The following is a 27,727-nucleotide window of genomic DNA, read 5'->3' as shown; positions in this document are numbered from 1 at the left end:
CATGGGTTCCTCATTCACTGGAGGTCGGCCTCACTCTGACCTCAGAGCAGAAGGTCTGTCCCCTTCCGGGTGACCCGACAGAGGGGCTCCGAAGGTTCTAGCCCCAACCCTGGAGGGTCAGCGGCAGTGTCGGGCAGCCTGGTCTGCCTGGGGCTCGGCCCACCGGGTACTCGCGGCCGGGTTGGGGAGGGGGACGGTGCCTTGTCCAGGCCCCACACCTGCTCTGCCAATGGGGGCTGCTGGCCTTGCAGCCTGGGAGCGGTCAAGAGCCTGGCTGAGGTCACTCTGGGGGTGTCCAGGCCTTGCTCAGTGGGTGGCAGACCCCCTGTACTAGGCGTCCATCCTTGAAGCCAGAACCCCCACCCCCACCCAGGGATGAAGAAATGGGGATGTCTGGGGCGAGGCGAGTGGTTTAATTCAGTAAATGACCTCCACGGTTGGACCCCACGTGGAGTCCGGAGTGTCTGGCCAGTGGGTGAGATCTCTTCATGCTGCAAGAGGTTCCTGGTGTCTGCTGGGGACGCTGCAGGGGACAGCTGCACGGAATGACCGCCGTCCACATCCCCCGCCGTCAGTCCCGAGCTGTGTCGAGGGGGAGGCAGTCAACAGACAGACTGGCAACGCTGCAGTCGGTGCAGCCGGGGGGCACGGAGCCTCTCCTAGGAGCCCTGCTCGTGCACAGAGCGTGTGTAGGTGGGCAGGGGTTGTGTGTGTGGGCAGTGGGTCTGGGACTCAGGGCTGCGGAGGAAGGCGTGGTGCCTGGGGAGACGGGAGATGTTGCTCCAGGCCGAGCCATGCGCTTGACAAAGGTGGCGTTTCCACGCCTGGGGCCGTGGCTCAGAATAGGGCCAGCAGCAGTGGGCAGGGAGTACTGGGGGGGGTTGCAGACCAGCGGGGGCAGCCTGGGAGGGTATGGTCCAGCTCTGAGCAGGGCGGTTCAGGAGGACGTTCTCCCTTCCCGAGGTGCCTGTGACAACAGGGTGGCCGGCTGAACCCCTGGAGCCCCCCTGTGCCCCAGCCATGCCTGGTGATCCTCGGAACAGCCTCTCGCAGGCGCCAATGGCCCGCTGTTCTCACGAGGAAGAAGGCCGAGGGTGCGCCGCAAGGTTAGGGTGGAGCCCGGCCTGTCCCCAAGGAAGCCTGTGTGTCACCACCACTGTCCTGCCTCCCAGGGTCCCGTGGTGGAGCAGCCCTGCCCTGCTGGGAGTGGGGGGGACCTGGGGTACCCACGCCGGCTGTGTGCGCAGCAGTGAACATCCGTGGGCGATGGGCCAGGAACATGGGGGTGGACCCGGCCACACGTCAGCACTTTGGAGAGTTTTTTTTATCAAGCAATTAAAAAGTGGAAACTTGTCAGTGTCATGATGAACTGAAGTGTGAATCCTGGAACGCCTCTGCTGGCTTGTGGTTTGAGATGAGAGAGATGGTGCCAAGCTGCACTTCCCCCAGCCCCCGGCCCCCCACCACAGCCTATTGTGCGGACTTGGTCCAGAAGTCGGGGGCCCTGGGCCTGGCACCCCTGCCCAGCCGTCTCCCCACACGTCCACGTGCCGCTCCTTCCTGGGGAGCCCTGCCCTCTCCGGGGCTCCGATGAGGGTGCCCTGCACCTGATGCGGGGCCCACGGGTGGCCCCGGCTCTTTTCTGAGAGGCCCCGGCTCTGCCCCTGCAGGCTCACCCAGCCCTCGACCCTGGCCCTTGGGAGATGCTGCCTGATCTGGGAATATTTGCTAGAGGCAGAGGCCAGGCCTGAAGAGGCAGCCCTGGCTGGCTGTGGGGTGGGGGGCACACAGGGGCACGTGGGCTCCCTTGAGTCGTCTGTGGGGACAGAGCTCATGGCGAGGGTCCCGAAACCACACTCCTGACCCCTTTTGGCCACCGCCCTCGGAAGCCCCGGCTTCGTGTGGGCAGCTGTGCGTGCCAGCCTCTTTCTGCACTTCCCCAATTCCCTCTGTCCCCACCCATAGCAGCGGCTGGACTGCCTTGCGACCCCACCCTGGGCAGCCCTGACAAGCCCCGAGGGGCCTCCTAGACCCCAGCACGTATGGCCTTCTGGGGGGTGCTGGCCTAGTCTCTGTTTCACAGTGAGCAGACCCCAGGGCTCACCCATGCTGGCCAACGGCTCACTCGCCAGGCAGAGGTCCTGGAGCCCCGGGGCTTTGTGGCAGCCCCTGGGCCTCAGTTCTTGCTGGGAGTCAGCTCAGTCCCTCACTCTGGCTCTGGGGGACAGCCAGGCATACACTGGTGTAGCCACATGAGGGTGGGGCCATGTGTGTAGACGCAACAGTGAGCCCACCTGACCACACATCCTTCGGTCTCTTGGTCCCTTTGGTGGGCCAGGCCCTGGGCTCGGGGGATTGAGGGGGACCCAGGCCCGTGGGGAATGCTGGGGCCACACATGTGACACCCTGATGCGCAAGGCTGGGCCACTGACTTGGAGACTGCAGAGAAGGGGCTGAGGCTCTAGAAGGTCCTCCTCGCAAAGGACGCGAGGGCCTTTGGAGAGGAAATGGTTTCCAGCGGAGGAGATTGCAGTCTGAGAGTGGGGTGCGGTGGTCCTTGTGGCAGGCCCACAGCCGAGGGCTCAGGGCAGCGAGCAGGGCCCAGACCCCGCACGCTCAGCCAGGGGCCAGCCTGACCTCTGCTCCGTGGTGGAGATGGCTAGACAGAGCTAAGGAGGGGCTGGCCGGCAGGTGGGCCCCGCAGGTCCAGGGAGTGTGGGCCGGGCCCGGCCTCTGAGCCAGTGCGTGGCGGGCGTGGGAGGTGGTGAGCCAGGCCCGCAGGAGGCCGTGGACGTCCAGGGAGGCCGCTCAGATGTACCCCGTCCGGCCTCATGCCCAGGGGGCCCTCGCAGAGCCAGCCTCACCCTGCAGGGCATGCGCCGGGCTTCTAACCAACTGTGACTTCATCCAGGGAAGGACCTGGGCTTGTCCCCGTGTGAAATAGTTTCTCACGGCCGCCCTAACGAGCGCCGCAGGCTGGGGGCTGAGAAACACAGAAAATGTGTTGTCAGGGTCCTGGAGGCCACACTCCAAAGTCAAGGTGTCAGCAGCACCCTGCTCCCTCGAGGGACTCCAGGGCGGATCCTTCCTTCCTCCTCTGTCTTCCAGCTTCCCCGGGGGCTGCCTGTGGGCCTGGGCTTCCTTGGTTTAGGGACACATCACCCCAGCCTCTGCCTCTGCCTTCCCCTTCTCCTCTGTCTTCTGTCTCTCTCTCTCTTTATTTTAAAATTGAAGGCACACAACATGATGGTTGACTTGCATATATTGTGAGAGGAGTGCCACAACAGATCCAGCCAGCATCCGCCTTCTTATACGGATACAATGAAAAGAAAAAGAAGAAAAAATTGTTTTCTTGTGATGAGAGCTTGCAGGATGTGTTCTGTTTCCAGCTTCCCTGCGTACCACACTGCAGTGTCAGCGGGTCGCCATGTCGCCCATCGCTTCCCTAGGATTTATCCACCTTATAACCGGAAGTTTGTACCTTTTGGCCGCCTTCCTCCAATTCCCTCTCTTTCCACTCTCTGCCTCTGGTGACACAAACCTGACTTCTTCCTCGAGTTCTTCCTCTTTTGTCTGTTACAAGCATGCTTGCTGTTTCATTTAGGGCCCATCAGGCTACACCAGGGTGAGATCCTGGGTCAGGTATGCGAAGATCCTTCCCCTGGTAAGGTCAATCACAGTTCCCAGGGACTAGGACTTGGACATATGTCTCTGGGGGCCTCCATTCAGCCCACGACATGGGGCGTCCCTGGGCAGGACCCTGCCCCTACGCCACCCACTCCCTCTGCCCAACTGGGTGGCACCCTGGCCCGAGTTCCCGGGACTCCTCCCATCCCTGCACTGGAAGGCAGGGTACAGTGCCAGGCGGAGGGAAGAACGGGCTCAGAGAGGCAGGGAAGGGCTCGGGGGCCCTGGTCCTGGAGGCTGGGGATCACATAGGTGGGCCCTTGGCTGGCCGTGGGTGGCCCCGAGCCCTTCGCCGGGACTGATGCAAAGCGTCTTATTTTGAGAGCTTGAGGTTTTCACCAGTGGGGTTGCCAGTCACCCTGCCCTGGGCACAGGGCCCTCCCTGAGCCTGCAGGCTCTCCTTGGCACAAAGGTGGCAGGCGGGCACCGGGCTGGGCGCAGGGGCCCTGGGAGACTGGGTTGCCAGGGCTGTGGTTCCAGTAGCCACGCCTCTGTTCCCTGGCCGTCGGCTCGGCCAGTGCCCTGCTCTGTGAAGCCCTGCGTCCCCGTGGTCAGTGCGGGTGAGTGGGGGCGGGACAGGCTCTGAGGTCTGCGGCAGGGGCGGTGCTGCGCCAGCCTGTACCTCGCTCCAGAGCAGGCCGAGGACCCTGGCACCCAGAAGGCTCTCTCTCCTCCCTCTTTCACAGGCCCCTGCCCAGCAGCTGGCTAGTCCCACCCACCCTGGTAAGTGTCTGGCTTGTTGGGTGGTCCCCAAGCTTGGAATTTAGAGGCAGCTGCCCTGAGAGGCTGGGGAAGAGCTGCCACTCCAGAGCTGGGACCCCAGCCCCACCCATCTTACTGCTTGAATGATGGTTATTCCTAGTCTAGTGGGGCAGCGGGGGCGGTTCCCACTACTGGAGGAGGGGCCCTGAACGCCCTCTGTTTCAGCAACATGAAGTGAAAGTCGCTCAGTTGTGTCTGACTTTGCGACCCCATGGACCATATGGTCCACGGAATTCTCCAGGCCAGAATACTGGAGTGGGTAGCCATTGCCTTCTCCAGGGGATCTTCCCAACCCGGGGATCGAACCCAGGCCTCCCGCATTGCTGGCGGATTCTTCACCGGCTGAGCCACCAAATGAAAGCAGCGTTATTTGCTGCAAGGATGAATTGCTGCCTGGGGAGATGGGAGGCCACTGGGAGAGACTGGGAGGCCTGGAGCGGGGGCCTCAGGAATCCTGGCCTCGGCCTCTGGGATGGAATGGGGTAGGGGAAGGGACCAGCGCGGTCTGGCCTCCATGGAGACCCCGCGGCTCCTGCAGGTGTGGTCCTCTGCCTGCTCCCACCTCTGCCTGCACGGAACAGAGGCTGGCTTGGGCCCCCTCCCCACTCTGGGCAGGCTGCAAGGGTGGACGGGAGGAGGCCCCCCCTTAACCTCCCTGCCACCCCCTGCCCATGGGCTGTGGTCAGCTGTCTGCCATAGGCGTCGTCTGCCCACAGCCCCCGGCGGGCACGGAGGCCGACGCTGGCCGGGGAGGCGAGCGTGCCCCCTGAGGAGAGTGAGGACTCACAAACCCATGTTCCCCATCCAGGAGACGGCAGGGCTGCGCGAGGGTTTGTGTCTGAGGCCCGGGCCGGACACCCAGATGTGTGTGCTACCAGGTGCCGGCAGGCCGGCTGTGGGTGCTCGCCCTGGGGCAGCTGCTGGGCAGGACAGGACGAGCCTCTGCAGCATCCGAGGACCTGCCGGCACCCTCAGATCCTGCAGCCGTGTGGCCCCAAAGTGCTCCATCCCCCAGCTGGTGCTGGGAGCGGGGGCAGGGGCCGGACCTTGAGACTGGAGCTCAGGGGAGGGGAGGCAGTGGGCATGGGGCTCAGTGCCCACCAGCTTGGGCTGGACTCCCCGCTCCCAGCTTCCTGGGTTGGGGAGGGAGCCCAGCTTGGAGGGGCAGAGCAGGCCTGGTGGGGTGGGTGGGCTTCGTTGTTAGTCGGCCCCGGGCGGGGACCAGGCAGTGACGGAGCGCACTCGGCCACTCAGGGTGTAAGTGCCTTCTAGCAAGCCAGGTGTTTGCTGGGCAGCCGCGAGTACGCTCCGTGGGGGTGTGTGAGCCCAGATGTGTCAGAGAGGCTGCGCCTGGCATGGGCGCGGGAGGGGCAGAGAGGCCTGGGGGACACAGAGGGAAGGCTGGCATCCCATCCATCCTTTGTCCCTTGGGGTCAAAGGGTAGAGAGGCGGCCACCTCGACACGTGAAGTTCTCCTGGTGTGAGAGGCATGGGCCCCTGTGTCACAGTGGCCTACAGAGGTGGACCTGCATGGCAGAGTCCATGTTCTGGCCCGTGGGGCGCCCTGGGGAGGTCATGACTTCATGTGCGGCTGTCTTTGGGGCCAGGGAAGCTGGGTCTGACGCCTGGAATTCGGGGCTCTCGTGATTCGTGATTCGCTGGGAAGAAGCCCAATCTGCAGAGGTGGCTGTGGGGTGGGGGCGGGACCCTGGCAAGGGGCTTCCTCCCCAAGGCGGGGAGGGGATGGGGGTGGTCACAACTGGCCTCATCCTGGGGCCTGGCGAGTGTAGTCTTTGGCCACAGTGGGCACTGCTGAAAGCCAGCAGGCCAGGCAGCACTGGGCCTCACAGGAAGTGCTGGCTACCCGGGGCTGCCCAGGGTCCCGGCAACAGGAAGTCCTGGGTGGGGAGGAGCCCCGGCAGGCGGCCACAGGCCCCAGACGCAGGCAGCGGCGGGCGGCTGTCAGCAGGAGGGAGCGGGCGCCTCACCTGCCAGGGGATGCTAGCCGAAGCTCCGCCCCATGGCCCCTGAGCCGCATGGCCTTCCTGGACCCCAGGACACCTGCCTCCAGGCCATCGGCAGGCAGGAAGAGAGCCATGTGCTGGGTCAGCACCACCAGGTCAGTGGGGTGGCCCCGGGCCAGGGGCTTGGAGCTTGTGCCGGCCCAGCGCCTGTAGAGTCACTCCAGGGGGCCCCTGTGGGAGCCCGGACCCACCCTCTTCGGGGCGGACCCTGGCCCCGAGCCCCGGGAGGAGAGGCGAGGCCACGGGTGGACGGGGCAGCTGGTGGGAGCCCAGGGCCTGCGCCGCTCGGCCAGCAGCCTGCAGAAGGCCCCGGGTTGGCGTGGGCCTTCCACCGTCCACCCTGCCCTGCCCGGGGAGGTGTGGGCACTGGGTCCTGGGTGCACATGCTGTGAGTGTGTGTGAGTGTGCCGGCAGTGGGGGAAGGCAGAGCCGTGTGAGCCCCATCGCCTGCCTGCCTGCCGTCCTGGAGTGCCGTGCCCCATGCAGGGGCGCCTGGCAGGGGGCTCAAGAGGCTCGGGGTCTCAGGGACCCCACCCCGGGTTGTGCTCCCTCCCTTCCCCTGGCGCGGCTGCTCACTGGCCTTCGTGGGAGATGGGTTTTTTTTTGGTTTCCATTCTTTTATGGAGAAAGATTCAGGGAAGAGGAAGGGGGAGGAGCAATTGAAAGGGGAGACCGAACCCAGAGGGGCTGGGCCCTGCCCCTCAGGCGCCACCTAGCGCCTGCTGTGTGCCCGGGTGGGGGTGGCAGGGCCGTGTGGCTTGGGAGTTACTCAGCATCTCTGACCCTCTCTGTCTTCACCAGTGAGCACGATGCCGGTTCACATGTCCGGGGGTGGGGTGGTGACGTGGGTGATCCCTGAGAAGCACGGAGCCTGGTATACAGTGCGTGCCCGGGGTGCCCCGTGTGAGCCCGTGACCTGGGGGTGGAGCAGCGCTGTGCGGTTAGGGTCAGGCCCGGCGCTGGACGGGTGCAGGGCTGTGGGGCAGTGCTGATGACTCTTGTGCTCAAGCTGCCTTGCCCAGGGCACAGGGTCCCCCGCAGAGGGTTCTCTCAGCCCCTGGAGGCTGTGTGTGTGAGTGCACCACGTGGGAGTCAGTGCGTGTCTGTGAGTGTGTTTGAGTGCAAACTGGTGTGTGTGAGGGTGAACACACATGTAAATGAACGTGAGCATGCACATGTGTGGATGAGTGTGTGCCTGTGTGTGAGTGTGAGCAGCTGAGCGAGTCTGTGTGTGCATTTGAGGGCGTGTGTGGACGTGGCATGTGTGAGCGTGTGCAGGTAGGTGTGTGTGTGTGTGCATCTTCAGGCGTGCATGTCTAAGCACGCATGTGTGCCTGTGACGAGTAAGTGTGTGCGTAGTTGTGAGTGTGCGCATGACTGCCCTGGGGACCCGGGCTCTTCCCCACTGGGACCCTGGGAGCCCCGGCCTCCCCTCCCTGCGGCACTCGCAGCCGGGCAGCCGGTGACCACTGACAGGAACCCCTAGCGCTGTGGTTGCACGAGGCGCCGGCTCCCTCGCCACAGCCAGGGCCGCAGGTCTGCAGGTGTCGGGAAGGGGAGCCGAGGGCGCTCTGCACTTGTGCACAGGCTCGCATGGTGCACACGTGTGTGTACACACGCCGGGGAGCACGCGCAGGGCCTTCTTGCCCGCGCCACGCGGCTCACACACACGTCTTGCCTGGGCGCGCAGTCCATGACAGTGGCTGGGAGTGGGGGCCTCTGCAGGGGATGACCACACGCCCTGGAGACTCATGCCCCAGGGGGAGGGGAGCCACGGAGCCTGCACTTCCTGGAGCCCAGTGGGGCCACCTCTGCAAGGAGGAGCGGTTTTCACCTGCCTGCTCTGCCCCGGGTGCTGCAGCCTCCGGCCTCGGTCCCACAGACCAGTCTCAGCTTTCAGAGAAGGTGGGGGTGAGCGCAGAGCAGAGACCAGAGAGCTGCCTGGCGCTGGGCTCCTGGGCAGGTCCCAGCATGGCGGGGCAGGGCCAGGGGCCCAGAAGATGTAGGGGTGTCAGGACAAGCCGGCCCTGCCACGGTCCACCCTCTGGAGGGGGTCGACTGAATGTCGGTGTCTGAATCTGAAGCAGGGACGCGCCCAGGGGAGGTGACGGCAGAGCACAGCCAGGCCTGCTACCGGGTCAGCCAGTGGACACCAGGAGCGCGCCTCTGGGCCGCAGACGGGGCCGCGGCCGGGTGAGACTGAGCCCTTCACAGGCCTGTGCCCGCCTGGCCGCCGAGCCGACCAGGGTGGGGCTGCGGGGCCGCCGAGCTCCTTCCCCTCCAGGTGCGTAGCCAGAAGGAGGGGTGGGCTCCATCAGTCCTCAGCTCTGCCTCCAGCGCCGCCCCCACAAAGATGCCAGGTCTCCTTACAGACTCGGGAGGAGGCGCCCGAGTGGGCTGGGGGCTCCGTGTCCGCTTGCTGCGGCTTCCAGGCCACCTGCAGAACCCACTACCCAGGGCAGCAGTATTCTGCTCCTCCCGTGGGGCAGCCCAGTGCCCCTTCTATGCCCGGGTGCCCCCCTCTGTGCCCGGGGAGGACCACCTGAAGAAGGGAAAGCTGAGCTAGCTCCTGTTTCATTTTCGGATTGTTGCTGGCAGAGAGAAACACGACGGAGTTCTGTGTGTCCATCTGCTGTCCTGCCGCCTTGCTGAGCTTGTTTACTATTTCTAAACATTGTTTAGTGGATCCCTGGGGGTTTTCCTGACCACCTAATCTCTGAACAGTTTTACTTTTTCTTTTCCAATCTGCATAGCTCTTATTTCTTCTTTCTGCATAACTGTCCTGGAAATTCTGGCTCAATGGTGAATAAAAATGTCCTTCCCTTGTTCCTCACTGGAGAGGAAGCTTTCGGTCACTCACCACTGATCGTGATGTTAGCTCAGGGTTTTTCATAGATGTTCTTCACCAGGTTGAGGAAGTTTCATCCTACTCCTAGTTAGTTGAATGTTCTTAAAAAAAAAGTTTACTTGTCTGCGCCGGGTCTTAGGTGCGGCACAAGGCAGGTTTAGTCTTTGTTGCTGAATGCGGGATGCTTCCTTGCGGCCTGCAAACTCTCAGTTGTGGCATGTGGGATCTAGTTCCCTGACCAGGGATCGAACCTGAACACTTTGCATTGGGAGTGTGGAGGATCAGCCACTGGACCACCAGGGAAATCCCTATTGAGTGTTTTTATCATGAAGAATTGCCAGATTTTGTTAAATGCTTTTTCTGCATCTATTGAGATAGTTGGGGCTTCCCTGGTAGCTCAGCTGGTAAAGAATGAGCCTGCAATGCAGGACACCCCTATCGATTCCTGGGTCAGAAGATCCCCTGGAGAAGGGATAGGCTACCCTACCCACTCCAGTATTCTTGGGCCTCCCTGGTGGCTCAGATGGTAAAGAATCTGCCTGCAGTGCAAGAGACCTGGGTTTGATCCCTGCATTGGGAAGATCTCCTGGAGGAGGGCATGGCAACCCACTCCAGTATTCTTGCCTGGAGAATCCCCATGGACAGAAGAGCCTGGCGGGCTACAGTCCAAGGGGTCACGAAGAGTCAGACATGACTGAGCGACTAAACACAGCAAGCTGAAACAGTTGTGTGGTTTTTGTACTTTATTAGATTGATATATCGGAGAAGGCAATGGCACCCCACTCCAGTACTCTTGCCTGGAAAATCCCATAGGTGGAGGAGCCTGGTGGGCTGCAGTCCATGGGGTTGCAAAGAGTCGAACGTGACTGAGTGACTTCCCTTTCACTTTTCACCTTCATGCATTGGAGAAGGAAATGGCAACCCACTCCAGTGTTCTTGCCTGGAGGATCCCAGGGACGGGGGAGCCTGGTGGGCTGCCGTCTATGGGGTCGCACAGAGTCGGACACGACTGCAGCGACTTAGCAGCAGCAGCAGATTGATACATTGTATTGTTGTTTGGTCACTCCGTTGTGTCCAACTCTGTGCAACCCCATGGACATGCCAGGCTTCCCTGTCCTTCACCATCTCCCAGAGCTTGCTCAAACACATGTCCATCGAGTCAGTGATGCCATCCAATCACCTCATACTCTGTCGTCCCCTTCTCCTGCCTTCAATCTTTCCCACCATCAGGGTCTATTCCAATGAGTTGGTTCTTCGCATCAGGTGGCCAAAGTATTGGAGTTTCATCTTGAGCATCAGTCCTTCCAATGAATATCCAGGAACGATTTCCTTTAGGATGGATTGGTTTGATCTCCTTGCAGTCCAAGGAACTCTCAAGAGTCTCCTCCAACACCACAATTTAAAAGCATCAATTTTTTGACGCTCAGCCTTCTTAATGGTCCAGCTCTCACATCTATACATGACCACTGAAAAAACCATAGCTTTGACTAGAAGGATCTTGTCGGCAAAGTAATGTCTCTGCTTTTTAATATGCTGTCTAGGTTTGTTATCGGAGAAGGCAATGGCAAGCCACTCCAGTACTCTTGCCTGGAAAATCCCATGGATGGAGGAGCCTGGTAGGCTGCAGTCCGTGGGGTTGCTAAGGGTAGGACACGACTGAGCAACTTCACTTTCACTTTTCACTTTCACACATTGGAGAAGGAAATGGCAACCCACTCCAGTGTTCTTGCCTGGAGAATCCCAGAGACGGGGGACCCTGGTGGGTTTCTGTCTATGGGGTCACGCAGAGTCGGACATGACTGAAGTGACTTATCAGCAGCAGGTTTGTTATAGCTTTTCTTCCAAGGAGCAAGTGTCTTTTAATTTTATGGTCACAGTCACCACCTGCAATGATTTTGGAGCGCAAGAAAATAAAATCTCGCACTGTTTCCATTGTTTCCCCATCTATTTGCCATGAAGTGATGGGACCGAATGCCATGATCTTCGTTTTTTGAATGTTGAGTTTTAAGCCAGCTTTTTCACTCTCCTCTTTCACCTTCCTCAAGAGGCTCTTTGTTCCTTTGCTTTGTGCCCTAAGGGTGGTGTGATCTGCATATCTGAGGTTATTGATGTTTTCCCCAGCAATCTTGATTCCAGCTTGTGCTTTATCCAGCCTGGCATTTTACATGATGTACTCTGCATAGAAGTTAAATAAGCAGGGTGATATAATGTATTACATGCTTTGAATTTTGCTTTTTGAGGGTATTTTGGCCTCAACACCAGCTTGGGAGATCTTAATTCCGCCATGAGGGGTTGAACCCAGGCTCTGGCAATGAAAGCACAGTCTTAAGAATTGGACCACCAAGGAATTTTCTACATTCTTTGAATTTTGACTGTTAAGTCAAGCTTGCATTCCTAGGTTAAATCCCACTAGACGTGGTCTAGAATTCGTTGTGTGTGGTGCTGGATTCAGCTTGCTAGTGTTTTGGTGAGGAACTTTATTTATGTCTTCACTCATAAGGGATACTGGTCTGTAGTTTTCTTGTGAGGTCTTTGGTTTTGGTATCAAGGTTCAGTTCAGTTCAGTTCAGTCGCTCAGTCGTGTCCGACTCTTTGCAACCCCATGAATCACAGCACGCCAGGCCTCTCTGTCCATCACCACCTCCCGGAGTTCACTCAAACTCATGTACATCGAGTCGGTGATGCCATCCAGCCATCTCATTCTCTGTCGTCCCTGTCTCCTCCCACCCCCAATCCTTCCTAGCATCAGACTCTTTTCCAGTGAGTCAACTCGATGCATGAGGTGGCCAAAGTATTGGAATTTCAGCTTCAGCATCAGTCCTTCCAATGAACACCCAGGATTGATCTCCTTTAGAATGGACTGGTTGGATCTCCTTGCAGTCCAAGGGACTCTCAAGAGTCTTCTCCAGCACCACAGTTCAAAAGCATCAACTCTTTGGCTATCAGCTTTCTTCACAGTCCAACTCTCACATCCATACATGACCACTGGAAAAACCATAGCCTTGACTAGACAAACCTTTGTTGGCAAAGTAATGTCTCTGCTTTTTAATATGCTATCTAGGTTGGTCATAACTTTCCTTCCAAGGAGCAAGCGTCTTTTAATTTCATGGCTGCAGTCAGCATCTGCAGTGATTTTGGAGCCCCCAAAAATAAAGTCTGACACTGTTTCCACTGTTTCCCCATCTATTTGCCATGAAGTGATGGGACCAGATGCCATGATCTTTGTTTTCTGAATGTTGAGCTTCAAGCCAACCTTTTCACTCTCCTCTTTCACTTTCATCAAGAGGCCTTTGAGTTCCTCTTCACTTTCTGCCATAAGGGTGGTGTCATCTGCATATCTGAGGTTATTGATATTTCTCCCGGCAATCTTGATTCCAGCTTGTGCTTCTTCCAGCCCAGCGTTCCTCATGATGTACTCTGCATATAAGTTAAATAAGCGGGGTGACAATATACAACCTTGACGTACTCCTTTTCCTATTTGGAACCAGTCTGTGGTTCCATGTCCAGTTCTAACTGTTGCTTCCTGACCTGCATACAGGTTTCTCAAGAGGCAGGTCAGGGGGTCTGGTAGTCCCATCTCTTTCAGAATGTTCCACAGTTTATTGTGATCCACACAGTCAAAGGCTTTGGCATAGTCAATGAAGCAGAAATAGATGTTTTTCTGGAACTCTCTTGCTTTCTCCATGATCCAGCGGATGTTGGCAATTTGATCTCTGGTGCCTCTGCCTTTTCTGAAACCTGCTTGAACATCTGGAAGTTCACTGTTCACATACTGCTGAAGCCTGGCTTGGAGAATTTTGAGCATGACTTTACTAGCGTGTGAGATGAGTGCAATTGTGCGGTAGTTTAAGCATTCTTTGGCATTGCCTTTCTTTGGGATTGGAATGAAGACTGACCTTTTCCAGTCCTGTGGCCACTGCTGAGTTTTCCAAATTTGCTGGCATATTGAGTGCAGCACGTTCACAACATCATTTTTCAGGATTTGAAATAGCTCATTTGGAATTCCATCACCTCCACTAGCTTTGTTTGTAGTGATGCTCTCTAAGGCCCACTTGACTTCACATTCCAAGATGTCTGGCTCCAGGTGAGTGATCATGCCATCATGATTATCTTTGTCGCGAAGATCTTTTAGAATTAGTGCCTCCCTCTGGTTTTCGGCAGAATTTATGAAGGACTGGTGTTCGTTTGGACCAACTCTTGAGGGTTGAGTTAGCTCAGTTGTAAGAGGAGGTGGTGGAAACACAGTGGACAGAGGCCTGAAGGTGGGACCGTGGTGGATTTGAGTAACGCCGGCCCTGGACCTGGCTGGTGCAGGCACACGGGAGGTGGAGGGCAGGAGGAGAGCCCATGAGAGGTCCACGAGGGCCGGATCCGCAAGGGCTGGTGGGATGTGAGCAGGTCCTGACGTTTTAGAATGGAGCAGTGATGGGCACTGGGTGTGTGTTAGAGAATGTGCCAAGGGGAGGGTGACGGAGGAAAGAGACTGGAGGCCCAGAGGGAACTGAGGAGGGGAAGTGGTGACACCCACAGGTGGTGGAGAGGGGCACAGGCAGGGGGGCTGGGGTGGAGGCAGCCTGGGGGGCTGGGAGTGCAGGTGGGAGGGGTTGGCAAGGGCACTGTGAATGGGCAGGGAGTGAAGGGAGTCTGCTGGGAGAGGCCAGGGCTGACTGCAGTGTGGAGGGGTCTGAGCGCTGGCGGGAGAGGGTAGCTGGTAACCAGGGCCAGATATACAGGTGGGAGCAGGGCTGAAGCTAGACCTGCCCTCTGCTGCCCGTGGCCCAAGTTGAGCAGCAGTAGAGGAGGCAGAATGGTGGGGAGGCCACCAAGGGCCTCCGCCAGCCTAGGGGGTCTCCTGGGAGAGTGCCCACCGCCTTCTAAGGAGGTGGGAGCTGCCCAGGACCAGACCCCTGACTCCTGCGGGGAATACCGGGTCAGATCGGCGCCGCAGCCTTCCCCGGAGGGGGCACTCTAGCCCACCAGCCCCGCTTGAGCCGAGAGGCAGGGCGGCCCTCGCCCCGAGGGACCAGAGCCCCTCAGGGTGGGGTCCGGGGAGAAGACGGCATTTTCCCAAGGGCTCCGCCGCCTTCTAGCTGCGGAGCCGTGAAGCCGGGGCCCGTCAGCCTCTGAGGCTTCCTGACTGCGGGCGGCCGCCTCGGGCGTCCTCTTCGCGCCCGCGCACCTCCTCGCTCGGGGCGGCCGGGGGAGAAACGGAGACGCGGGAGGGGCGGCGCCTCCCCTACCCGGGGCCGCGCGAGGGGAGGAGTCGGGGCGGGGGCGGCCGGGCTGGGGGGCGGGGCGAGGGCGGGGCCTGGCGGGGCGGCCGGGCTGGGAGCAGGGTGGGGGGCGGGGCCGGGGGCGGAGCGACCCGGACTGTGCCGGGGCGAGGGCGGGGCCTGGCGGGGCGGCCGGGCTGGGGGCGGGGCGAGGGGAGGAGCCGGGGGCGGAGCGACCCGGACTGTGCCGGGGCGAGGGCGGGGCCTGGCGGGGCGGCCAGCTTGGGCGCCGGGCCGGGGGCGCGGCGGCATGGCGGGCGCCGGGCTGCGGCCGCGGGCCTGGGGAGGCCGGGAGGCTGGCTCCGGGGCCGAGGCGGCGGCCGGGGCGCGCGGCCCGGGGCCGTGTCGGTGCGCACAGGGGAAGCGGGTGCGGGCTGCCCCCCCGATGCCAGCCGGGCCCGCCGCGTGGACATCGTGAGTACCGAGCGGGACCGAGCCGGCGCTTCCGGCGAGAACAAAGGCGGGCTGGCGGGCGGGGGCCGGCCCCCCGCGGGTCTGGAGGCCCCGGGCGGGGCGGGGGCCCGTCTGTCTGCCGGCACCTCCTGGGGCAGGCGCCAGCGCGGGACCCTTTTCTCCCGACGCCCGCGGTGCTCTGTCCTGTGCCGGCCGGGCGGGCACCGGGGTGGCGCGCCTTTGTCATAGCCTCCGCTGTTGGGGGACGCAGGCCAGAGGGCTCGCTTTGTGTGCAGGGGAAGCTGGAGGGGGCAGCCCTCGGGACCTGGTCAGAGGCCGAGGCGGGGGCCCCAGGGAGGAGTAGGCGTCCTGGCAGAGGGAAGGCAGCGAACATTTGGTGGAGCACGCTGGTTTGCCAAGAGCAGTGGTTTTCTCTCTGTGTGTGTGTGTCTGGGGATGGGGTAGCTGTTCCAGCGAGACTGGGCTTCTGGGTCTGACCCTGACTCCTCCAGCTTCGCTGTGGACCAGGAGGGACCAGGCGCAGGTGGGATGGGGGCAGGCACTGGAGAAAACAGCGCAGGGTCGGGGGGTGCAGTTCAGAGGGACGAGGAGTAGAGGGTGGGCTGGAATGTGACTGCGGATTGAGGTGCCTCACAGAGGAAGGCACTCTGAATCTGGGATTTGAGGGACAAGTAGGAGTTCTCCACGTGAGGAGGGGTAGCAGTCATTCCAGGCGCAGGCTGGAAGTGTGAGACTGGAAAAGCCTGCTAGGTTCCTGGGAGAGCAGCTGGAACAGGAGGACGAGGCTGTGGAGTGGGGTCCTGGAACGGAGGGTCCTGTGTTAACCCTCAGGCAGGCAGCCTGTCGCTGGTGACTGCACTGTGTGGTTCCTGCCTGAGTGATGATGCCCCAGGCTGACGGGGTGGATCCCAGCCAAGCCACCATACCGTTGTTGTGGTCACGGTGGGCAATAGTGTGTTCCCATCCCCGGCTAAGACACGTCCCCTTCGCTTTGTATTGTAGCTTCATGGCGGCTGAAGAGATGCACTGGCCTGTCCCCATGAAGGCCATTGGTGCGCAGAACTTGCTCACCATGCCTGGGGGTGTGGCCAAGGCTGGCTACTTGCACAAGAAGGGCGGTACCCAGCTGCAGCTACTCAAATGTAAGTCCCCTGGGTGGGGGTGGGGGGCATGAATGTGGGCCCCCGGGATAGGGCTGAGCCCCCCTGGGCCTCTGTGGCCAGGTGACCCACCTTCCTGAGCCTCTGCTTCCTTCCTTGCCCTGGGCCCTCTGGAGTTTCCCTCTGTCTCTGCTCAAGCTCCCTTGGGCCCTGAGTTTAGCCTTTCTAGCCCCCAGGGCTGTGGGAGGACCTGGGGTGGTGCCGCTGGGGGAGACTGGTGGGCCTCGGGCACACAGCACTGACCAGCTGACCAGGGAGCTTCAGCCCGTGGCCAGGAGCTGCGGGCCCTTGTCGGTCTGGAAGGTCTGGCTCCCGGATGGTGCCCTCACTGCCTCAGTTCACTGTTCACTGAGCCAGACAGTCACTCCGTCCGTAGTGAGCCCATGTGCCGAGCCAACACCCATCTGGGTGCTGGGTCTCTGGAGAGCTTCATGAGACCAGGGCTCTGGTCCCTAGGACAGCAGACTGGTCGAGGGGGAGCCCCCAGGCCTGGAAGGTGCCAGGCTTCGAGACACTGAAGGCCCAAGAGTATCAGGACCTTGTCCATCCCTCTGACCAGCTGCAAGGTCCCATGGGGTTGCTCGAGCGGTGCCCTCTGCCAGGAACTCCCTGACCCTGTGCTGCCTGGTTGAGGTGCCCCAGGCTGACTGGTTTGATGTCTCCTTTCTCTTCTGAACTGGAGGCTCCAACAAGGGCCTGCAACTGAGCTGTTCCTGGGCCTAGGAGGAGCTGCTCAGGGATGGGGCTCTCACCATCACTACCTGGGGTCGGCTCCATGTTGGGCGGGGGGGCGCTCTTGTTGGCAGCATCTCTGGCCTTTTTGCCCCACCCTCATTCCACCACGCTGGGTGGAGGGCACCTCCCAGCAGCTGGGCAGCACCAGCAAGGTGGCTCTGACCTCCCTGGCTGCTGGCCCCATCTCTGCCCTTCCTTGAGCCAGCTTTAGTCCTTGTTCCTAGGCTCCACACAGTCCCCTGAATCTCCCCCTGCCCCGGGGAGGCCTGCATGCCCATCAGCCTGCTGCCCGTTTAGACTCTGGCCTTGAGCCATCCTGGGCCTCTGGGCATGGTCCCCAGAGTGGGCCTGTCCGGGGCTGAGGCTTACCCGCCCCGCCCCGCCCGCAGGGCCCCTGCGCTTTGTGGTCATCCACAAACGCTGCATCTACTACTTCAAGAGCAGCACATCCGCCTCGCCGCAGGGTGCCTTCTCGCTGAGTGGCTACAACCGGTAAGTGCCCTGCTGACTGCGCTGCTGGCCGCCAGGGCCAGTGGCTCCCCCTGGCTCCCACTAAGGCGGGTCCAGGCCGTCCTGTTTGCGACCCCAGCCCTTTGGACCAGCCCCACCTCCGCAAGTCCCTCTTCTGAAAGCCAGCCCTCAGGCTTGGCCAAGGGCCTGGGGGCGACGCGAGGGCCTCCTCCAGGGTTGGAACTTTCCAGAGTCTCCCTCAAGCCCTCCTTCCTCCCCACCCCTCGCCCTCTCCCCCACTGCTGCCTCCTGGCCGGGAGCCCAGCCTGCTGGCCCAGGCTGTGTGCCGGGGCTTTAATCGGCCACAAGCCTGCCCCCCAGGGGCTTTGTGACTAATGGTCCGCTGGGCTGAGGACCAGGCGCCCGGATGGGATGGGGCGTGTTTGCGTGTGCGGGCCTGCCCTCGGCCTTGGAGACCTGCGTTGCAGGGTGTGATTCCTGGCTCTGGGTCTTGGGGTCACACCACCCAGGCCTTGAGGTCACACCATTCCCGTCCCCTGAGGAGGGCCTGGCCCTTCCTGCCTGGGAGAACGCGCAGGTCCCATGATGTCAGTGGCAGGACGGGGACCCTTGGGGAGTTGATTTTGGGCCTTTGCACACATCCTGGCTTCCAGCCCAGTGCCAGGTCTGCAGGCGGAGGACAAGGGAGGCTCCAGGGCCCTGTGGCTGCCAGCGGGCATGGGGGGCGTGGAGCTCTGGGGTCCTCTGAAGAGGGACATTTTTTTTTCCTGCACCTGGAATATTTTTTATGGTATGAATCTTTTTTTTTTTCTATACAACTATGTTTCATAAAGTACAAACCTATAGCATGGGAAGACTAATAATCACGTCATGTATTTAAATACATTTTTTGCACGTTCTGATATTTAGTTCTCACAACAGTTCTGTATGATCAGGGATGACGTTGCTGTCCCCATTTTACAGATGGAGTAACTGAAACTGCAGAAGGTTAGGGGGCACACCCAGGTTAGCCAGGAAATAGCCAGAAACTCTATTTGTCTCTCTGTGCCATAATGAAAGGAGCTAAAGGGACATTTCTTTTACCTAGACACACTGCCTGCAGCCTGGTGGGGGTGCCGCCTTGCCCCAGGGCATGGTCCAGGCCCCCTGATGGCACCTGCGTGGGTGCCCAGCCTTCCCGCATGCCCCTGGCAGACGTGATCGTTCCCTGAACCCCATGTCCCGGCTGTGGGAACAGCCACTGTCACTTCTCTGAAGTGCTCTGGGGCACGTTGCCTGGGAGCAGGGGTGGGGCCGAGGCTGACCCGAGCCCTGTGAGGGTCCCCAGCAGGCAGGCCAGGGGTTAGGTGGGACCCCAGGTATCCAAGTAAAGTCTTGCTGTGGGGGCAGCGAGGTTGGCGTGTCCTTGACTCGGAGCCCTGCACCACTGCTTCCTGGAAGCCCTCTTGGATCGGCACCATCCGTCACTGCCCGCCCTTGCGCACAACGCTTCCCTCTGCTGCAAGCACCCAGGCCTGAAGGCCTGAAGGCCACAGCGTGGCGGGGAAGGGAGGATGACCGTGTCCCTTGGGACGTGGTGCTGGGGGCCACGGCCTGTCCAGGGGCCGGTCTGTGCTCAGGTGGTCCCTGTGGGCGGGGAGCAGACGTTGACCACTGGTACTGCCCTCAGGGTGATGCGGGCGGCTGAGGAGACAACGTCCAACAATGTCTTCCCCTTCAAGATCATCCACATCAGCAAGAAGCACCGCACGTGGTTCTTTTCCGCCTCCTCTGAGGACGAGCGCAAGGTGCCTGGGGGGCGAGGAACGGTCGTGGCCCCCATGCAGGCCCTGTGGGGCCCTTCTGGGATTCCGGCAGCTGGGTGGGTGCTGCTCCTCGGTCTCCTGTCCTCATGCCCAGAGCCTGGTGCCTGCAGCCCTTGCACTCAGGGTGATGGTCTCAGGAGGAACCCTGGGTGGGCCAGCAGAAGGCTGCAGCACCAGAAGAGCTGGCCTTGGGGGTCGATGAAGACCTGCCCATGTGGGGAGGGCAGGGCAGGTGAGGGTGGGTCCTGCCTGCTGAGGCCCTGGCTCACCCGCAGAGCTGGATGGCCTTGCTGCGCAAGGAGATCGGCCACTTCCAGGAGAAGAAGGAGCTGCCTCTGGATGCCAGGTGGGCGGGGCCTGGGGGTGGGCGGGGTGTCCCTCCCCCACCCCCCACCCCACCCCTCCACCCTGCTGGGACCCGTGAGCCGGCCCGCCAACCCCTGGGGGCTGGGCCCAGGTCTCCTTGAAGGCTCTTCTCTAGGTGCCATCTGGGCCGTGTGTGTGGGGGGGGTGTGCCCCCGAGTGTGTAAGCCTGTGTGTGCGTGCTGTGTGGGAGGTGACATGTGGTTTTACCTGTCCAGCCAGGAGGCACAGTTTTGTAGCGGCTTAGTCCTTTGGGTTCCCAGCCCCCTTCACGGGTGAGTGAGTCCTCATGGCAGTGGTCCAGCCCATCTGGGTCTTGCTGACTGCATGGGGAGGCTGGCTCAGCAGACAGAGGGGCTCTCTGGGTGGGAACAGCATCTACCTGGTCCTTTCAGAGATGAGGATTCCAGCGGGCCCCTGCCTGAGTCCCCAGGGCAGGAGCAGGTGGGGACCTGGGCCCAGCCCTGAGGCCTGGCACCGGGCTGGGCAGTCTGGGGGTGCGCCTGGGGCAAGAACTGCAGTGGGGCTGAGAAGGCAGTCGCCCCCGCTCTGGTCTCCTGTTCTGTGTGTGTCTGCGTGTCCAGCTCTTTTCTGTGTCCACACGTCTCTGCGTGTATTCTTCGTGTGCTCTCCTGTGTCTGCGTGCCCGTGCTTGCTTCTGTGTCTGTCTGCGTGCCCGAGAGTGCACGTGTCCGCGTGTGTGAGTGCAGGAGGCCCCTGCCCGGTCCTCACTGCCCGCCCACCTGCCTTCCCCACTCTCAGTGACTCCAGCTCGGACACGGACAGCTTCTACGGCGCCATCGAGCGGCCGGTGGACATCAGCCTGTCTCCGCACCCCACGGACAGCGAAGGTAAGACGCGTGTGCCCTGTGCCCGGCCTGCATTCCTGCACAGCTGGCTGTTGCCCAGGAGGGAGGCGTAGCTGACTGGCCTGCCTGCTCTGCCGCTTGGGTTTTCCCAGGCAGCCTGGGTGTCCTGGGTCCAGGGTCCCCATCCTGGCCTCTGCCTCCTGGAGGGGGTGGGATTCGGAGGACCCTTCCCGGCCACTCCTTCCTGGGCTGACCCAGGCCTGACGCCCCATCTGCCCTCAGACTACGAGCATGACGATGAGGACGACTCATACTTGGAGCCCGACTGCCCCGAGCCCGGGAGGCCTGAGGGTAGGTGGGGTGAGCCTGTGGCCTGGGCAGCGCTTGGGGTGGGGAACGGGGCCTGGGGGCTGGACAGAGCCATCGCAGCTGGGAGTGGTCATCCAGGTACGGCTCAGGCCTCAGTTTTCCTCCTTCAGCTCAAGGATTTGGAGGATCAGACCAGGAGGAGTTGGCTCTGGTCTCTGATCTCTTCCAGTTAGCCTGGAGTGGGAGAGGGGCGGTTCAGAGATAAGTTGGGGGGGCCCTACACTTAGCCAGGCCCTGACTGAGCCAGGGACAGGAAGGCTAGCCCTCTGTGAGCACCTCTGCTGGCCATGTGGTCACTCACCACCCCACCCAGCCCCGCCTCCCAGAACCAGGGCGATGAGCTTGTACCCGCATCACCGGGAACACAGGGAGGGGTGTGGGAGGGCCACGCCCCTGTCCTGCCCTCTGTCTTGTCGCTCCCCGCCCCTGCCGTCTGTCTCATTGCTCACTAGTCCTTCCCCACCCCATGCTCCTCCCCCAGCTCTTTTTGTCCTTGTCGCTTTCATTATCCTTAGGGACTTGGCCCAATTCTTCCATTCCCGCCTGCCTGATTCTTGACCTCTTCTCCAGTGACCTTGACCTCTGCCCTCATGACCTCCTCTTAGCTCTCGTTGTTGTTAAGTCTCTTAAGTCGTGTCTGACTCTTTGCGACCCCACGGACGGCAGCGCGCCAGGCCTCCCTGCCCATCACTAACTCCCGAGCCTGCTCAAACTCCTGTCCATCAAGTTGGTGATACCATCCAACCATCTCATCCCTGTCGTCCCCTTCTCCTGCCTTCAGTCTTTCCCAGCATCAGGGTCTTTTCCAGTGAGTCAGCTCTTCGCATCAGGTGGCCAAACTATTGGAGCTTCAGCTTCAGCATCAGTCCTTCCAAGGAATATTCAGGACTGATTTCCTTTAGGATGGACTGGTTGGATCTCCTTGCAGTCCAAGGGGCTCTCGAGAGTCTTCTCCAGCACCACAGTTCAAAAGCATCAATTCTTCGGCGATCAGCTTCCTTCACAGTCCAACTCTCACATCCATACATGACCACGGGAAAAACCATAGGCTTGACTAGACGGACCTTTGTTGGCAAAGTAATGTCTCTGCTTTTTAGTATGCTATCTAGGTTGGTCATAATTTTCCTTCCAAGGAGTAAGCATTTTTTAATTTCTTGGCTGCAATTAGCATCCGCAGTGATTTTGGAGCCCCCCAAAATAAAGTCTGACACTGTTTCCACTGTTTCCCCATCTATTTCCCATGAAGTGATGGGACCAGATGCCATGATCTTCGTTTTCTCAATGTTGAGCTTCAAGCCAACCTTTTCACTCTCCTCTTTCACTTTCATCAAGAGGCCTTTGAGTTCCTCTTCACTTTCTGCCATAAGGGGGTGTCATCTGCATATCTGAGGTTATTGATATTTCTCCTGGCAATCTTGATTCCAGCTTGTGCTTCTTCCAGCCCAGCGTTCCTCATGATGTACTCTGCATATAAGTTAAATAAGCGGGGTGACAATATACAACCTTGACGTACTCCTTTTCCTATTTGCAACCAGTCTGTGGTTCCATGTCCAGTTCTAACTGTTGCTTCCTGACCTGCATACAGGTTTCTCAAGAGGCAGGTCAGGGGGTCTGATAGTCCCATCTCTTTCAGAATGTTCCACAGTTTATTGTGATCCACACAGTCAAAGGCTTTGGCATAGTCAATGAAGCAGAAATAGATGTTTTTCTGGAACTCTCTTGCTTTCTCCATGATCCAGCGGATGTTGGCAATTTGATCTCTGGTGCCTCTGCCTTTTCTAAAACCTGCTTGAACATCTGGAAGTTCACGGTTCACATACTGCTGAAGCCTGGCTTGGAGAATTTTGAGCATGACTTTACTAGCGTGTGAGATGAGTGTAATTTTGTGGTAGTTTGAGCATTCTTTGGCATTGCCTTTCTTTGGGATTGGAATGAAGACTGACCTTTTCCAGTCCTGTGGCCATTGCTGAGTTTTCCAAATTTACTGGCATATTGAGTGCAGCATTTTCACAGCATCATCTTTCAGGATTTGAAATAGCTTGATTGGAATTCCATCACCTCCACTAGCTTTGTTCGTAGTGATGCTCTCTAAGGCCCACTTGACTTCACATTCCAAGATGTCTGGTTCCAGGTGAGTGATCACACCATCGTGATTATCTTCGTCGTGAAGATCTTTTTTGTACAGTTCTTCTGTGTATTCTTGCCACCTCTTCTTAATATCTTCTGCTTCTGTTAGGTCCATACCACTTCTGTCCTTTATGGTGCCCATCTTTGCATGAAATGTTCCCTTGATATCTCTAGTTTTCTTGAAAAGATCTCTTGTTTTTCCTATTCTGTTGTTTTCCTCTATTTCTTTTGTAGCAGCTTGAACATATCATGAGCAGACCCAACCTGTCATCCCCCAGCCAGTTCCTGCCCTTCCTCCTTGCCTGTTATTGGGAGTCCCAGCCGCCCTCTGAGCCCAGTCCTCGGAGGCTTCCCCCCCTCCTCTCTTGCTTACCCCTCTGGGAACTTGATGTGGCACCTGGGCTTTGGGAAGTTTTGCCCAGGCTTTGGAGGGTGGCCGGGGTGGGCCCAGTGGCGTGAGGCGGACCAGACCCAGAAGGAAGGCCGCACCAGGATTGCCTGGCGTGGGGGGCTGTGGGGTGGCCAGGCTGTGGGGCAGGGGCCCTGGCTGTTTGCCTCCTGCCAAGGGGGTGCAGCTGCAGCCTCCAGCGGGGGACGCCCGCTCACCACATGGCTCTCTTTGCTCTGCAGACGCCCTGATCCACCCGCCGGCATACCCCCCACCCCCCGTGCCCACGTCCAGGAAACCAGTCTTCTCTGAGGTGCCCCGCGCCCACTCCTTCACCTCTAAGGGTCCAGGCCCCCTACTACCACCCCCGCCCCCAAAGCGCGGCCTCCCGGATGCTGGCCCGGCCCCCGAGGACTCCAGGCGGGAGCCACTGGCCCTGCGGCGGGTGGATCCTGGCCCCAGGGTGCCCGCCGTCTCCCGGAGGATGAGCGATCCCCCGCCCAACATCCTGCCCCCTGGGCCTGGCCTCCGGAAAGCCCCTTGCTTCCCTGAGAACAGCAGCCCCAGCCCGGAACCCCGGATTCCCGCGCACGGGGTCAGCCCCTCCAGCACAGCTGCTGCTGCCTCCCAGAACTGTGACAAGCTCAAGTCCTTCCACCTGTCCCCCCGGGGGCCGCCCGCCCCCGAGCCCCCGCCCGTGCCGGCCAACAAGCCCAAGTTCCTGAAGATGGTGGAAGAGGGGCCCCTGAGGGAGGCGGCCAGGCCTGGACCCTGTGTGCCCCCCGTGGCCCCTCGGCCGCCTCCACTGAAGCTGCCCGTGCCCGAGGCTGCAGACCGGCCCCCCGTCCTGCCCCGGCCAGAGAAGCCAGCGCTCCCGCACCTCCAGTGAGTCTGTGCAGCCTGGGACACTCCTCCCCGGCCCGTTTACCCTCCGGTGACCCCATCTACCTGCCCCTGGCTCTCAGCCCATGTGGGTGCCAGGCGGCCCTGGCACGGGGGGTGCAAGGCTCCTCGATCGCCCACCTGCCTGGACTGACCAGCTGCCCCTGACACCTGACCCTGGGGCTCAGGGGGGCATCCCGCCTTACCCAGTGGGTGGTGAGCCTGGAGTCTGTGGCTGCTGTGGGGAGCAGTGGGCGAGGGGGCCTTTGGAGACACTGGCCTTGTGGAGCCCCTGTCGGTGGGAAGGGCCCCCCAGGATCAGGGGAGTGGCTGCAGGGTGGCTGGCCTTCTGGGGACAGGGGTGCGGGAAGGCATGCCAGCATGCCTCAGTGGGCCCTCCTGGGCCACAAGCGTCCTTCCCAGTGCTGGCTCTGAAGCCATCAAGGCTGCCTTGAGACCTTCCCACCTGGAAAGCCGCTGGAACGCGGGACCGCCCTATTCCCCCTGAGGCCTGCTCCAGACCCCGTGGGCTTCACTGCCGGGCAATGCCGGGAGACGCGTGTCATGGCAGCCTGAGCCCGTGGGACCCTCGGAGGTGAAGGCTCTAGGCCCACGGGGCGAGCCCGACTGGATACTTCCACCCGGTGCTCCCTGGGCTCCCTTGACCATGTCTCGCTCCTTCCCAGCGCTCTGTCAGCGCCGCGCCCATCAGGACGTCCCTGGTGGTTCTCTGTCTTGTGAGGGGCCGCAGAGTCTCAGGCTGGGTCCCTGTGTCAGGCTCTGGACCTGGCCCCGAGCGCCACAGGGCCGCCTGGGCCACAGCTGATCGCCCACGGCACAGCCTCACGCACAGCCTGGCGGCGCGTCCAGGGTGGCCTCCCTGAATCTGCCCTGGAGCCCTGGAGGCTTAGGAGCATGTGGCCACGTGTGAGGGCGTGTCCCTTTGGCTCGGGCTGTTGGCGTCTGTCCTGGGTGGCTGTCGGGAGCGTGGCTTGGCTGAGGCCACAGGGAGACCGCCCTCAGACCAGGGCCTTTTCCCACAGTGTTCAGAGCCCAGGATGCCCCAGGCCAGCAATCCCAGCTCAGGCTTCCGGGCCTCAGGCGATTCCTGCCGCCCCAGGGCGGTCAGCCGGGACTCCCCCCCACCCCACCCCTGGCCCCCTGCCCTGGAGTTCCACCATCACGAGCTTTTGACATCCGCCGGGGCTTCAGGCGCCAGACCCCTGGGTTCCGAGGCTCGGTGTGGTCGCTCGGAGGGCGGGGTGGGTGGTCACCGAGGGGAGCAGGGCGGTGTCCCGCGTCTGACAGAGCCGAGGCCTCCCTCTTCTTGTCCTGCTCCCAGGCGATCACCCCCCGACGGGCAGAGTTTCAGGAGCTTCTCCTTTGAAAAGCCCCGGAAACCTATGCAGGCTGACGTGTCGCAGGCGGACGCTGGCGGGGAGGGCTCTGACGATGACTATGAGAAGGCAAGGCTGGGTGGGGGAGTGCCCACATCTCAGTCGTCGGGGGTGTGGGTTGCTGAGGGTCGAACCCGGTGCAAACACCTGGCTCCCAGCACAGGCTGGCAGCCATTGGGGAGGAGGGGGCCCCCACCGCCGGTCCCGGGACATGACCCTGACCCTTGACCCTGACCACTCAGGTGCCGCTGCCCAGCTCAGTCTTCATCAACACCACGGAGTCCTGCGAGGTGGAGAGGTCGGTGTGCAGTCTGCCTCTTCTGGCAGAGCTGAGGTCCCCTGCCCCACCCGCCTCAGGTCTTCCTGCCCTCCTGTCCCAGGCTCTGTGCATCTGCCCCTGTGGCCCTGGGTACCCGGAATGGGGGTGCTGGGTGGCCTGGAGGGTCCCCGAGAGCTGCCCGCGGGCGGCGCCCCTCCACGCAGCCATGTTGTCGTAGGCTCTTTAAGGCCACGAGCCCCCGGGGGCTGCCCCAGGACGGTCTCTACTGCATCCGGAACTCCTCCACCAAGTCGGGGAAGGTAGGTACCCAGGGAGGCGGGCCCAGGGGTCACGTCAGCATCGTCCGTGACGCCCACCCCCTAGCATGGGCACGAGTCAGGAAGGAAAGGGTGGGGTTCCTGTTCCTGCACCTTGAAGCGGGGCTTCTTGGGGGCGGTGAGCCTGGTAGGATGTCCGCTGGCTCTGCCCAGGCCCCTCCAAGGGTGACTTGTGTGACCTCACTGAGCCTCAGCTGCCCCATTACTATCAGGGGCAGTCCCAGTGTGGACCAGACATGTGCCACTATTACGTCTCACCTGACTCTGAGGGCAGGACCCCTGGGGCAAGGTTGCCCGTCGTGACCCTGCTCTCCGTGTGCAGGGCCGCCCTCCCCCACGGACCCAGCCTTGACTCTACTGCCCACCAGCTCGGTCTCTGAGGGGCACACTCAGTCTCTAAGGGGCCCACTGGGGGTCTGAGGGTCATCATCTTCCCAAGATGAGTGAGTCCTGTGCTGTGTGATCCTCCCCCCGCAGGTTCTGGTCGTGTGGGATGAGGCCTCCAGCAAAGCGAGGAATTACCGCATCTTTGAGAAGGTGAGCAGGCGGCCTCGCGGAGGGCCCCGGGTGGGAGGGGAAGCCTGCCCTGGGGCCTGGCTGGGGCCCCGGGCGTCTCCCTGCTGGAGCACACGCCATGGGCACTCAGAGGCCCGCGCCTCCAAACACCCCTCCTCCCTGCCCTCCCCTCCCCCCCTCCCAGCCCAGCTGTGTCCCCCCACCGACCCCAGAGGAGATGGAGTGACCTGCCCCGACCCTAGGCTTATCTGCAGACCTTGCCAGCACCCCCTGACCCTGCCCCCCTCCCCCGCCAGGACTCGAAGTTCTACCTGGAGGGCGAGGTCCTGTTTGTGAGCGTGGGCAGCCTGGTGGAACACTACCACACCCACGTGCTGCCCGGCCACCAGAGCCTGCTGCTGCAGCACCCCTACGGCTATGCCAGGCCCAGGTGACACCTGTGCTACTCGCCACTGGGCAGAGGCGACCCAGGGGGCCCCGGCCCCAGGCTGCACAGGAGGAGGCTGGCCCGCACGGGAGGTTGAGTGGAGCCAGCGGCGAGCTCTGACCGGGGGTCTCCCCAGTGGACATCTCAGAGGAATCTCAAGGCCAGGCCGTGCCCAGCAGGCTGAGTCCCGGGGCCAGGCCAGACCCTGGGCCCCAGAGGATGGGGTGGGGCTCTTCCATCTCACCCTGCCCACTGCCCAGGGGCCCAGGGGCCCAGGACCGAGTCCGGGTTGGACTTCATGGACAGGAATGGAGGTCGCCCAGCGCACCTTCCCTGCACTGGGCTGGGAGCTCGGCAGGGCTGGCATATTTGGGGTGGGGGGGCAGGGGCTGGACCCCCCAGGAATGTTACAACAGAGGCTCCGTGTGGGGCCAGTGCTGAGCAATAAAGTATAGATGACCTTTGCACCTCATTCCACATGACCAGAACCTGCACCGTTTCCAGGGCTGAGTACCCACTCCAGGGTCCAAGCAGTGACCTCGGCAGGCCAGCTCGCCCTAAACGGTGGTCTTGTCTTCTGGGCACAGGTGACTAAATGGTTTGCTCTTGGGTGCACAGCTGGTCACAGGACAGGACCCCAAAGTCGGACAGTCTGGGTTCAGAGCCTGTATGT

At 61.2% G+C, this 27,727-nt stretch overlaps 1 protein-coding gene across 6 annotated transcripts in view; it reads left to right on the top strand.

Annotated features, from left to right (window-relative positions):
- The window catches only part of SH3BP2 (SH3 domain binding protein 2), a 38,658-nt gene extending 11,154 nt beyond the window's left edge, over positions 1 to 27,504 (top strand). The window contains exons 2-15 of one of the 6 annotated variants that reach the window (XM_088836594.1): positions 4,374 to 4,410; positions 16,011 to 16,150; positions 17,293 to 17,395; positions 19,044 to 19,161; positions 19,455 to 19,525; positions 19,761 to 19,817; positions 20,305 to 20,393; positions 20,634 to 20,702; positions 23,478 to 24,120; positions 25,460 to 25,583; positions 25,757 to 25,812; positions 26,012 to 26,093; positions 26,589 to 26,648; positions 26,924 to 27,502. In XM_088836594.1, the coding sequence (XP_088692720.1) occupies positions 16,015 to 16,150; positions 17,293 to 17,395; positions 19,044 to 19,161; positions 19,455 to 19,525; positions 19,761 to 19,817; positions 20,305 to 20,393; positions 20,634 to 20,702; positions 23,478 to 24,120; positions 25,460 to 25,583; positions 25,757 to 25,812; positions 26,012 to 26,093; positions 26,589 to 26,648; positions 26,924 to 27,061 (1,746 nt within the window). In that variant the 5' untranslated portion in view covers positions 4,374 to 4,410; positions 16,011 to 16,014 and the 3' untranslated portion in view covers positions 27,062 to 27,502. Of the gene's footprint in view, positions 1 to 4,373; positions 4,411 to 6,326; positions 6,569 to 14,816; positions 15,009 to 16,010; positions 16,151 to 17,292; positions 17,396 to 19,043; positions 19,162 to 19,454; positions 19,526 to 19,760; positions 19,818 to 20,304; positions 20,394 to 20,633; positions 20,703 to 23,477; positions 24,121 to 25,459; positions 25,584 to 25,756; positions 25,813 to 26,011; positions 26,094 to 26,588; positions 26,649 to 26,923 lie in introns of those variants that run through there. The other 5 variants (XM_088836592.1, XM_088836591.1, XM_088836593.1 and 2 more) reach the window with 5 other exon arrangements.
- Positions 27,505 to 27,727: the final 223 nt, after the last annotated feature.

This window comes from Moschus berezovskii, chromosome 5, assembly GCF_049115385.1.
Source record: "Moschus berezovskii isolate FMDL1 chromosome 5, NW_MosBer_1.0, whole genome shotgun sequence".
Classification (NCBI taxonomy): Eukaryota; Metazoa; Chordata; class Mammalia; order Artiodactyla; family Moschidae; genus Moschus; species Moschus berezovskii.
Note: the sequence above shows the minus strand (reverse complement) of the source record. Positions and strands in the feature narration are given on the sequence as shown.